Source organism: Halichoeres trimaculatus, unplaced genomic scaffold (assembly GCF_033239565.1).
Source record: "Halichoeres trimaculatus isolate MK-OKI-2021-1 unplaced genomic scaffold, fHalTri1.1 fHalTri1_scaffold_4, whole genome shotgun sequence".
NCBI classification, from domain to species: Eukaryota; Metazoa; Chordata; class Actinopteri; order Labriformes; family Labridae; genus Halichoeres; species Halichoeres trimaculatus.
In genome coordinates, this window is record NW_027437182.1 from 23,158,495 (window position 1) to 23,171,059 (window position 12,565).

The window sequence follows — 12,565 nt, forward strand, 5'->3', positions numbered from 1 at the left end:
CACAGTTGTTGGTTCATCCAGACTGCCCTCCATGAGTGACAGAGAAAACCTGCCCTATACTAATGCAGTCATCCATGAGATCCAGAGAATGGCCAACATCGCTCCCCTGAATGTGCTCCACATGACAACCCAGGACACCACCCTGGACAAGTACATGATTCCCAAGGTATAGTTAGTTCATCTGTCATGTAGCTGAAGATAATCAGTGTCCTCCTTTTTGAAACTTTTAAATTGTGTTTAGTGAGTTATATTGATGCAGGTTTCAGCCTGAAAACAATGTTTTCCTGAATCAATTTTTTTATTTAAAGTATTGTATTAATTTATCTTTTAATTTTTATGAATGCTATTTCCTCACAGGGCACCATCATCATGCCCAGCTTGACCTCTGTTCTGAATGATGAGTCCATGTGGGAAACTCCACACACCTTCAACCCTCAACATTTTCTGGACCAAGACGGTCAATTCAGGAAGAGAGAGGCCTTCCTTCCTTTTTCAGCAGGTCAGTCACTTTATTCTTCCTCATTAAGAGTTGTAGCAATAATTTATACTGAAGTTGGAGCCTTTCAAAGATGATGCTAATAAAACTCATCTTTCAATTTGTGTATCCTCAGGGAAGCGTGTGTGTCTTGGGGAGCAGCTTGCCAGGATGGAGTTGTTCCTCTTTTTTACCAGCCTCCTTCAGAGGTTTTCCTTGTCTCCATGTGATGGAGAGAAGCCCAGTCTGGAGTTTGTATTAGGAGGCACTCGCAGTCCCAAGCCATACCGCCTCTGTGCTGTACCACGATAAACCATCAACACTCCAAAAAGTTTATGTTTATGAAAGTTTATGAAAAGAGATTTCTCAGTAAGAATTTAAGTATATGAAATGTATTTGCAGTATTTAACTGTGGACAACTGTTCCAATCTTACACAAATAAACACAAATCAGGTCTTAAATAAATAAACTGTTTTGCGTATTTAGCATTTATCACTGAATTGCTTTTTAAAACTGACATGTTGTTGCACTTTTTTTCAAGTTGAACTTTTTTTATTAAGGTTTGGTACATTTTTAGAAACAAGTCAACAACAAGTGACGTCATATACTTCCTCAGTTTAAACATGCATAACCTGTGGTTTTTTAATGTATGACATTTTAATTCAAGAAAGAAAAATTGCTCACCAAGACCGCTTTAAAGGTATTTGTCTGTGCTGTAATGGTAATGGACCAGTACTTACACAGTGTTTTCCAAGTCTCTGGGACCACTCTGCAGTCTCTAGGCAAAAAATATCAGTCTCTACCTCCAGCTGACATCCTTATCAGTGAAAGCTGGCATCACTTCCTCCAACACCCACAGCAAGCTACCCTTACTCCAGTTTCCTCTGATAATAAACACTAACATTAACTAACATCCTGGCTTGAGGCCAACAGCCATTACCAAAGCTCTTGCCTGGAGCCCTTTCTGGTTCACTGCTGTAGTCTTGTGTGGAATCTTGAAAACAGCAAACTGCAATATGGGTTGGTATGAAAAACACGATTTAGGCCCCCTTTACACAATAACGTTTCATCTGAAAACGCTGAAACGCAGTGGAAACTCAATGAAAAAAAATTCTGCGTTTAGATGGAAACGCAGAGGTACTGAAAACGCTGTAGTAAGCATATCAGGCCTGTCGTCGGCGCTATAACTGTCTTGTCCAGAAACCGCTTTTTGGGAGATCACCACCGAAGTAGAGTTGAGCCGGTCATCTGGTGTATTGGGGAATACTAAGTGCAAAAGTGGAGCAACAGATGGACATTTTGTAAGAAGACAGTCAGCAGGTACAGCAGATTGAGCAGCACAAGCACAACATGGTAGTTCGCCACGATCGTTGTCCTGTTGTATGGGCTCGTGAGGAGCGGAGTGTGACGTCAGCTTTTCCACTGAAATCACTGGCTTAACGTTTACACGATGTGAAGGTCTGAGCCTACAGGACAGCGTACTCCACAATGCTCTGTTTGTGTCTTGGTGTTTGTCTTTGAAATGGTCAAGCTTCTGCCTTAGAGTGTTTCCAGGCTTAAAGCAAACAGGAATATGCTGTTTGTCCAAGATTCTCTTTGGTTTTTTCAGACGCCCCTGCAACATAAGTGCTCACAATATCCACAGGTTTTTAGGCGCTCTTTAATATGTTTCTGTTGCTTTTCCTCTACCTTCTTTCACTCTCAGCCCGTGGGTTTAGTGTCTGATGACAGTGGACTGCGTTGGATGGTTAAATTACCCCTCCATGGTTTAAAATGAGCTACATAGCTTTCTGTGCAGTATAAGGCCTCTGTCTCCTTATTGTGCAGCATGTCTTTCTCAAACTAAATTGTAAAAAGATGTAACACCTGCAAGAAAATATTTTTTTTTTTATTGTTGCCATAACTGCTACTTGACCCCACACATCAAAGATGTGAGATCAAAGATGTTTTGGAAAGCAGTTTTGTTTGATCCTTTGCACCACTTTGTGCTTCAGGGTCGTTTTGACCCCAGAGGTCTGTTATTTTCAGATCATTGGATGAATAAAAAATCAAATTTGACAGCAAAAGATTGAATTTGGGGTCAGATTGAACCCATACTGCAAAAAACTGAAATCTTATCAAGTGTTTTTGTCTTTTTTTTAAGTAAAAATTGTCTTATTATACTCGATATGAGCCACTTTCAACTTACCAATCCAGAAAAATGTCTTGTTTCAAGTTATCAGAGTACAAAAATGAGGTTTGAATTGCATGTAACCAGTAAAAAAATCTGCCAATGGAACAAGAAAAAATTGCTTGAAAATTTCCTTGAGACTAGAATAATGTCTTAATACAAGTAACTTTTCTCTTGTTCCATTGGCAGATTTTTTTTTACTGGTAACGAGCAATTCAGACCTCATTTTTGTCCTCAAATAACTTTAAACAAGCCATTTTTCTGGATTGGTCATGTGAATTTGGCTCATATCGAGTCTAAAAAGGAATTTTTAACTGAAAATAAGACAAAAACACTTGACATAATTTCAGTTTTTGCAGTGCAGGAAAACAGGAGGGTTAAATGTGTATTTTACATTTCTGTTGGTATCATTTTTACAGTGTATTTGACTGATAAAATCTTTCATAGTAACTTTTCTACCAAATGACACTTATCAGTTAACCAACTAACCATGTGATTCACCCTTTAGAGGCCTTAGCTTTCTACTCTATCTCAAGTCTCAGCCAAAGGAAGCTTCTGTCAGTGACTAAAAGTCAGGTCTCTTTCATTGAACTGCCGCTGTTTGGCCTACTGGTGCCTCCTACTATAACTTCAGTGAGGGCTTCCACAGTGAAGGATTTCACCGTGAGGTGATTCAGGCTGGCTCTATAAGATGATATGCAAACTATTGCTATCAACTATAACTATTATCAAGCTTTTTTTTTCTCAATTTCATTCAGCAGGGAATATTATTAGATTCATAACACACACAAAGCCTTCACACATTTTTAAAACAGATGATTGTTTTAACAATTTTTCATTCAGTAGGTTTAGAGCTGGGGACATATCTGTTAATGTCAGCAGTTATCAATGAAAAACCTGCCCTCTTATGGAATAAGACTAAGAGGCCGGTGATTTGAAGTATCGAAGACCAGGTGTGGTTGTAACATGGGGAGAGCTGTATCACTACCAATTTGACCAGTCAGGGATAAGATAGGATCATATAATAATTTCAACATTTACCCACTTCCACCCTGGTCAAACATGGTGATTGTCGGGGCTGGAAACAGTCGCATGCAGATTCTATAGAGAAAAAAAACTGATTTTGAGTTAAGAAAGTTTTTTTTTTTTTTTTACCTATACTATGTTTTGTTTAGTCCTTATACTATTCCAGATAAAACCATTTGACTTATGTCACAATAAACTGCAGTTTCTCAGGCAAAATGTGATGCATTTTTCTTGTACTAATTTCAATCCGCTATGCTAATATAGCTAGCTAAACACTAGCTGCCAGGAGTGGGGTGGGTTGTAACACATCTTTAAAAAGTGTCACAACCATTTCCTTATGTACAACTAACAAAAATTTTCTTGATTTTAATAATGTTACACAACACCTAGGCAGAGGAAGGGCTCTGGAAAGACTGACAGGGTGTCCCTGCAAATGTTTTAAAAAATGCATCTGATGACGTCAAACAGAACGTTAAGCCAATCAGATCAGTCACAAGGGCTCATGGGATCTGCAATGTTACCACAAATCACTGCAGAAGCTGAGGGTCCAGTCATATCCCAGTGTAGGTTACTGGAGCAGCAGCAAGGCTTTCTCTGAGGGGCAGGAGGAAATGTTAATTAATTTTAAAAAGGGGGGAAAGGCCATCACTACAGAGTTGAAAACAACCATTTGTGACTTTGATTAAAAATACGCACACATACACACACACACACACACACACACGCACACACACGCACACTGTTTTTGTCAGACCTACATGTTCTTTTCACAGCTACACTGAAATGTTTGAGCATACATACTGTTAAGGATGAACTCTTGAGTCAATTAGGAAGTGAGTGGTCAGTCACAGAGATTGTTCAGTTTCAATAAACCTCTTTTTGAGGGGCGTAATCCCTTTTTTTTTTTTTTTTCTATTTATTTATTTATTTATTTATTTATTTATTTATTTATTTATTTTTGTCGTTGTATTGTTACATGTTACCCCAGCATGTGTCAACTTACCCCGGTAGTGGGGTTTCTAACAAAGGACCACCACTGACCAACCAAGGACGGACTTGCGTATGGGGATACCGGGGATTTCCCCGGTGTGCCGATGGGCCGATGGACAGCGGCCGCAACCTGAGAGCGAGGGGCCGGGTCTGACCAGGCTGTGGCAGAGCAGCCTGTCAATCACGCTGCGGACGCACAGGGGACAGTGCCAGACAGCGTTGTTGGAGGATTTAAAGATTGCGTAATTGACCTGGTTTACCACCTATTGTTGTGAAATACCGTAATATGATGATGTTTTATAATTGAGTCAATTGTGTTTGTTGTATATGATTCTACAATTAGGCTGATTAATTGATATAATTCTCATTTTGACCATACAATATGCAAAAGCATTTTACTTACTTTCACTGTGTCCCGAGCTTTTGTTTTGAAGGTAGTGCAAGTAAACAGGAAATTCCCATTTAAAACATGTCTCCGACTTACCGTAAACTTTGAACATGCTTTTTTTTTTTTTTTTTTTTTTTTTTATTGATTGACCTCACATACCCTGAGTGCGGAGCCTCTCCCTGTTGACACTGTGAATCAAACAGGCTGAGAAAATGGAGACGATACAAAGCTTACTGGGGTTTGAGTGGATAGACGGCAGAAGTGTTTTAATATTTCTCTGTGTTTTTGTGGTGTTGGCTGATATTCTGAAGAACAGGGTGCCTCCAAACTTTCCTCCTGGACCGTGGTCTCCCCCGCTGATTGGTGACCTGCTTCGCGTCGAGCCCCGCAGGATCCACCTGCAGATCGCTGAGGTTTGTCGAAGCCAAGTAGTAAACACGTTTTTGACTTTATGATTACAAGTATAGAATTTAAAAAACATGTCTTCTGCAGTCAGTGTCACATTAAAAACATGTTTGGTCACCTATGATACTTGTTGGATGGATGATTTGATGTTTTGTAAAATATTTTAAGTACAATACACATAAAGTTATCCATTTGTTTGCAGTTTTTTTAACAAGTATTTCTGAGACATTGTAAATTGAATATACTCCAGGAAGATAAACACAAGTTTATTTCTTGTGATGTTTGCAAATAAAGCAGGCAAATCCTGACATATCAGAAGTGGTCAACACCATCCAGCTGAGTTTTTGCTTTGTCATAATTTCCTTCTTAACTCTTGTCTGCCCTGTGTGCTCAGTTTGCAGAGAAATATGGAAATGTCTTCAGTCTGCGGCTCTTTGGTGGCAGACTTGTGGCCATTAATGGCTACAAGCTTGTGAAGGAGGCCCTGGTCCAAAAAGGAGAGGACTACGCAGATCGCCCCTTCATACCACTGTTTGATGCAGCGTTTGGGAACAAAGGTACTGATTTTACATTATGTAACTATCACTTACTAGCTAGTATTAACCTTGGGTGGTATCATCAGATTATTTGTGATTAGGAGATCAACCACTGAGCAGGTAGTAAAACTTTTATCCCTCCTTATTTTCAGTCTAACAACTGTGCTTCGTGCAAAGCTTCACTGTGATGGGAACACTGATGCCATGTATAAGGCTAACCAGTGGTTGTTTTAATGTGGATCCTGCTTTAATGGGAAATTTTTATTCTGCTTTTATTGAATCTATTCTAACTTTTCTTTGATCTGCTGGCTCAGCAGCCCCAGTCTTAGAAATCCATTCATCCATCAATCAATCAATCAGTCTTTATTTGTATCGCGCCAAATCATAACAAACATTATCACAAGACATTTTCCAGAAACATGAACAGGTTTAGACCTGTTCATGTTGATAAAATTTTATTAGCAGAAACCCAACACCAAGACAAGATATGGAGTCTTATCCCATCTTAACCCACCATAAGTACAGGACAGCATTTAGCAAGTTACAATGGCAAGGAAAAACTTCCCTTTAATAGGCAGAAACCTCGAACAGAACCAGACTCATGTCAGACAGACATCTGCCTCGACTGTGTTGGGGTTAGAGAGAGATGGAGGGGGTGGGTAGTAGGCCATTCCTGGCAATAATACAAAGCAGCTGGAGTCTGACAGGAGAACATCAGCAGACCGTCCACATCACTGATCCAGAGGAACCTACAAGACAAACTCAGAGCCTCTCAGAGAGGTGTATGGTCAGTAACTATAACAGGACATTAAGACTAGAAGTTGGACTGACAGATAGAGAGAGGGAAACAGGAGCCCTGTGTGTCGGTTTCCCCCCGGCAGTCTAAACCTATAGCAGCAGAACTGAGAGCTGGTCTAGACCTGGTCCACCTTTAACTGTAAGCTTTATCAAAAAAGAAAAGTTTTAAGTCTACTTTTAAAGGTTGAGACCATGTCTGCCCCCCTGACCTCAACTGGTAAGTTGTTCCAAAGAAGAGGAGCCTGATAACTAAAGGCCTCAACCTCCCATACTACTTTTAAGTCGCGTTCCCACCAAGCAGTCCAGTTCGGTTTGGCACGGTTTGGTACAGTTAAGCCTGATGCTGTTTGCGTTTCCACAGCCAGATGCTGAAAGCCGCTGTGAAACAAAAGCATGACTCCATAGCAGTGCGACACAGTTTACCCAGCTAATAAATCCAACGAAGAAGAAAAACACGACACAGTAAACAAAGAGCCTAAATGGAAGACATGCAGCATTTCGTCCTCTCTGTGATTGACATGTAGCTCTTTGATACAAAGTGCAATCAAGCTTTGTTTCAGAGAAGTCTGTGTGCCGCCAGGAGAAATGCAGCTGCTGTCGCGGGGTAAGTGACGATTCTTTCGGCCAATCAACAGTCTGCAGTGTGTTGCTCCACTCTCCGAGAGCGGATCGGTTAAGTCTGGCACCCATACGAAAGGGTCCCAAAAAGTGGGACGGTTCGTCTTGGTTATTTGGGGATCTGTCCCGAGATAAGTCAGTGGAAAAGCTGCAAAATATATGTCATACCTAGACAAGCCCAAACGGTCTGCTTGGTGGAAATGCGGCTTTAGAGACCTTAGGTACAACAAGCAGACCTGCATGCTGAGAAAGCAGTGACCTAGACAGATAATATGGAACAATGAGCTCTTCAAGATAGGATGGCGCGATGCCATTAAGCGCTTTTTAAGTCAGAAGAAGAATTTTAAACTCTGTTCCAGATTTTATAGGTAACCAGTGTAGAGACGCTAACACTGAAGAGATGTGCTCTCGCCTCCCAGTCCAAGTCAGTACCCAAGCTGCAGCGTTCTGAACCAGCTGAAGAGTTCTAATAGACTTATTGGAACAGCATTCATTTAGACTGTTTTTCCAACGTGAGCGGGACTCATTTGTATTAGTCTAGCACCATATTCTTTCCAACTTCCTGGGTTTTTGTTAAAGCTCACAAGTTTGAGCATTGTACCACGGAGCCGTACTCTGTCGTCCAAGAGTCCTCTGTCTAAGCGGAGCAATCGAATCAGGGACGGCTTGAAGAGAACCCGTGGTATCCACAACAAGTTGATCAAGCTGAAAGGGAGCATAAGAGCTCTCTGTAAAGGTAGAGCAAGAATTCAAGGCAGCAGGAATAGCTTTCTTGAAGATGGCAGTGGCTCTGTCAGACAAGTTTCTCGACAAGATAGTTTTATTTGCTGCTGTAAAGTTTTAAAGCAAGAATTTGAAATTTATAAAGAAATGATCCAACAGAAGAGGATTGTAGTAAGACTACAAAGTTTACTGGTTCCACACCATGAGCAAGAACAAGATCCAAGGTGTGGTTAAAGCAATGAGTGGGATCATAGTTTTGTCAAGTCCACACACCAACCCCACAAAGCTTGTTACAATCATGAGGCAGTGCTGCAAGATCACTGGGGCCTCTTTTAATGACCTCCAGCACATTTATGAAGGGAGACTAATCTCCAGGGGGGGAGGCTATCATGATGGATCCCCAGCATCCTTTACATGAGGAGTGTCAGATGCTGATGAGACACTTCAGTCTCCCCAGGTGCAGCACAAAACGATATGGACTGTCATTTATTCCATCCGCTGTTGGTTTCTTGAATAGTCTGTAACCACTGTGATCTATGTTTGGACAGTGCATGGGTTTTGTGTGGTGTTTCTGATGTATTTTTGTCTGAGCATTGTTTTTTATTGTGCTGACTACTGTCTGTCTACTAATTGAATTGCCCCTCAGGGACATTGAACTTCTACTTTTATTGTCCCTAAAAGGTCTGGTGTTATCGAATGGTGAACCATGGAAGCATCAGAGGAGATTTGCTCTTCACACACTCAGAAACTTTGGTTTAGGCAAGAAGAGCCTGGAGCCATCCATCCAACAGGAGTGCCACTATCTCACAGAGGCTTTTTCCACACAGCAAGGTACTAAACATTTCTCTTTTTTTCATCAAACAACAATCGACAAACTCTTGATTCTGAAGATTACTGTGTAGTCATGTGTTCCTCTACTTTTCTGTTCGTTTAATCAACATTTAATTAATCTTGGACTTTGACTCACCTGAGATCATAAATCTGTGAACGAGTAAATCATTAATGAATTAACTCTGAATCTTTTTCACAAAAAACTGTTTGTATATCATCTACATTTTCCATTTTACAGGCCAGCCTTTTGATGCCAAGCCACTGATAAACAACGCTGTTTCCAACATCATCTGCTGTCTGGTGTTTGGGGAACGATATGAGTACAATGACCTGCAGTACAAGAGCATTCTTGAACAGCTTAATGAATTGATTTACGTTCAGGGAAGTTTGTGGGTTCAGGTGAGTCCTACGTAAACAAGGTTGTTACGACCTCCTTTACACAAATATAAAATTAACAAAGGTTCAAGAAAGGAGACCAGATCATAAAATTAAGGACACCACAAAATATTGAAAATGTAATCCACAGGTTTAAGGTAAACCCAAAATACTAAAAAACATAACAATAAAACATGCTGGTCAAAAAGAAACCTGTGGGGAAAAGACATGTTAAAAGGAGCTCCCAGGTCTTTGTCCAGGTTTTGTGCTTCTTTTTAACCTTAACTCTCATTGTTCTGTAGGTTTACAACGCACTGCCCTGGCTGATGAAATGGCTGCCTGGACCTCACCAGAGGATCTTTACTTTAACAAAAAGTATGACTAACTTTGTAGAAATCAAGATCAAAGAACACAAAGACAGCTTAGACCCATCCTCACCAAGAGACTACATCGACTGCTTCCTTGGAGAAATGGGAAAGGTATGGGTTTTTTTTACTGTGTGTTGTATTTGTTGTGGAATATTCAAAAACATACTTGACACTGACATTTCTTTTGTTGATAGCATGAGGACAAAGATTCTGGATTTGATATTGAGAATTTGTGTGATTGTACTCTGGACCTGTTCATTGCTGGAACCGAAACCACTACAACAACTTTACACTGGGGACTGCTCTACATGATCTACTACCCTCGGATACAAGGTGTGCTGTGTGTCTTTCTGAATTTACTTTGTATCACAGTTCAATAAAAAGTATATATTCTTGGCAACAGCGTATAACAAAAGCAGGATGGAAGGTCTTGCAGAAAGCTGGCTCCTCTCAAACATTAAGACATGTTTGGAAGCACAGGACAAATTTTGAAGTTTAGGAAGTGATGGACACTAACAAAGGACATGATGACTGTACTTCAGTACATTATTTGAGTATCTGATCCTTACAGAGTATTATTTTGGGATTAAAACATCACATCAAACTTCACTCAGGTCAGGCTGTTCATTTAGTGGTGATCATAGGGATGGCAATTCTCTGACAGGACGTTCAAAGTTTTTTAAAGGAACTTAATTTATAATCCACACACCTCATCACAAATTTCCACCATCCAAAGTGTTTTAAGGTACAATGCTAAGTTGTTCGTGCTTCTTTGAACTTAATTGCAAATTTATTTTATCGAGATTTGAAATAATGTCTTCAAAATAACCAATTATTGACTGCACTTTCACAGTGTAAGAAAACATTTTAAGATTTTTTTAAATTGCATGGAATACCTCAGTAATTCTTCAAAGTAAGTACTCCAGTACTTTAACCCATGTTATAATCTGACTGTGAAACTTCCACTTGTATTGGAGTAATTTTGGCAAGAAGGATCTACACGTTGACTTGTCCCATACTGAAGCTAAGCTAGAAACCGCTGCAAACAGTGTCAAAAGTGTCATAAAGAAAGACAAAACATGTCTTAAATTAAAAAAGTCATGTCATTTTTTGCTACAGTACTGGTTTTTATCACTGCTCTGCCTGTAGTAACTCTTTTATATCTCATCACAAGGGATTGGTTTCAAAACAGCTGTTATGGTCAGAAGTTTAACAAAAAAAAGATGCTAAGTGTTGGGACAGCAATTATGTGAAACATGTTACTCAGTTAGTAATATAATCTCTGCTCTGCAATAACTTTTGTTATTTTCTGTGTTCACTGTTTACAGAAAGAGTCCAGGCTGAAATAGACACAGTTGTTGGTCCATCCAGACTGCCCTCCATGAGTGACAGAGAAAACCTGCCCTATACTAATGCAGTCATCCATGAGATCCAGAGAATGGCCAACATCATCCCCCTGAATGTGCTCCACACAACAACCCAGGACACCACCCTGGACAAGTACATGATTCCCAAGGTATAGTTAGTTCATCTGTCATGTAGCTGAAGATAATCAGTGTCCTCCTTTTTGAAACTTTTAAATTGTGTTTAGTGAGTTATATTGATGCAGGTTTCAGCCTGAAAACAATATTTTTCTTAATTAAAGTTTTTATTTAAAGTATTATATTAATTTATCTTTAAACTTTTGTGAATGCTATTTCCTCACAGGGCACCATCATCATGCCCAGCTTGACCTCTGTCCTCAATGATGAGTCGATGTGGGAAACTCCACACACCTTCAACCCTCAACATTTTCTGGACCAAGACGGTCAATTCAGGAAGAGAGAGGCCTTCCTTCCTTTTTCAGCAGGTCAGTCACTTTATTCTTCTTCATTTAAAGCTGCAGCAGTAGTTTAAAGATGATGTTGATGAAACTCATCTGTCATTTTGTGTATCCTCAGGGAAGCGTGTGTGTCTCGGGGAGCAGCTTGCCAGGATGGAGTTGTTCCTCTTTTTTACCAGCCTCCTTCAGAGGTTTTCCTTATCTCCATGTGATGGAGAGAAGCCCAGTCTGGAGTTTGTATTAGGAGGCACTCGCAGTCCCAAGCCATACCGCCTCTGTGCTGTACCACGATAAACCACCAAGATATCCAAGTTTCGAATAAGAGATATTTCTAAATCTTACAAACAAACAAACTTTGAGTTTAGGGCCTCTTTTGTAAAAATGATTTGTCAAACACTTTTATTGATGGTTAATTTCTGCATTTGAAGCTGTAAATGAGGATTAAAAAAAAATAAAAATATATCATGAGGCTTCAGTCTTAGTCTGATATGTTTTTCACTTAGGCACTTTGGATATAACAACCATCAAAGTTACTGAAGATTTGGCGTCTGCAACCTTAGTTCATCGCTGCCATCATTACTCCGGCAAAGGCACAATGTTAGTGTTAAATGGTGGTGTGTATCTATACTTTTAAAGATCCCGAGAGAGCGTGGTTCTGAAATATCACCATCTGCCACTTGTGAGACTGGGGCTAAATCATCATCTCATTATCCAGAGGTTAAAAAAAAAAAAAAAAAAGGCAGCTCATTGGGTGCATGCATTAAGTATAACAGTTTAATTGAAGTAGCATCTGTTTTATTAAAGCATTCTAATCACTTGAATAGTCCCTTGTGACAAATATTTAAAAGTGACAAATGTGTACAAAATCAAAAACAGGGTTGCTTTATATGATTGAGATTTATTGCATTAAATAAAAACAGATAAAGGTTGGGCTCAAATATTAAAGACATAGGCTATTTTAAATCGTTTCTTGCAGAGCAAATTAATTACAGGTTTAAGTTCATGTGGGTTTTTAGTTTTAAGTTCTAGGGACCAAATAA

The 12,565-nt window shown here is 39.7% G+C and overlaps 2 protein-coding genes across 2 annotated transcripts in view; both read left to right on the plus strand.

Moving 5' to 3' along the window:
* The window catches only part of LOC141788828 (uncharacterized), a 29,115-nt gene extending 28,192 nt beyond the window's left edge, over positions 1-923 (plus strand). Inside the window, exons 18-19 of the mRNA XM_074667916.1 lie at positions 358-499; positions 612-923. Coding sequence (XP_074524017.1) covers positions 358-499; positions 612-787 — 318 coding nt within the window. The 3' untranslated portion in view covers positions 788-923. The remainder of the gene's footprint in view (positions 1-357; positions 500-611) is intronic.
* Positions 924-5,224: 4,301 nt separating this feature from the next.
* LOC141788640 (cytochrome P450 2J2-like) lies at positions 5,225-11,956 on the plus strand. The gene is made up of 9 exons (XM_074667584.1): positions 5,225-5,462; positions 5,849-6,011; positions 8,811-8,960; positions 9,199-9,359; positions 9,638-9,814; positions 9,898-10,036; positions 11,032-11,219; positions 11,411-11,552; positions 11,644-11,956. Exons 1-9 carry the CDS (start codon positions 5,262-5,264, stop codon positions 11,817-11,819), a joined length of 1,497 nt encoding a protein of 498 aa, XP_074523685.1. The 5' UTR covers positions 5,225-5,261; the 3' UTR covers positions 11,820-11,956.
* Positions 11,957-12,565: the final 609 nt, after the last annotated feature.

Bases quoted from the DNA above. Each gene is read 5' to 3' on its own strand.
- LOC141788640 (XM_074667584.1), top strand. From the start codon at position 5,262: ATGGAGACGATACAAAGCTTACTGGGGTTTGAGTGGATAGACGGCAGA. The intron at 10,037-11,031 runs GTGTGCTGTGTG...CACTGTTTACAG, and splicing joins CTACTACCCTCGGATACAAG to AAAGAGTCCAGGCTGAAATA. The intron at 11,220-11,410 runs GTATAGTTAGTT...ATTTCCTCACAG, and splicing joins ACAAGTACATGATTCCCAAG to GGCACCATCATCATGCCCAG.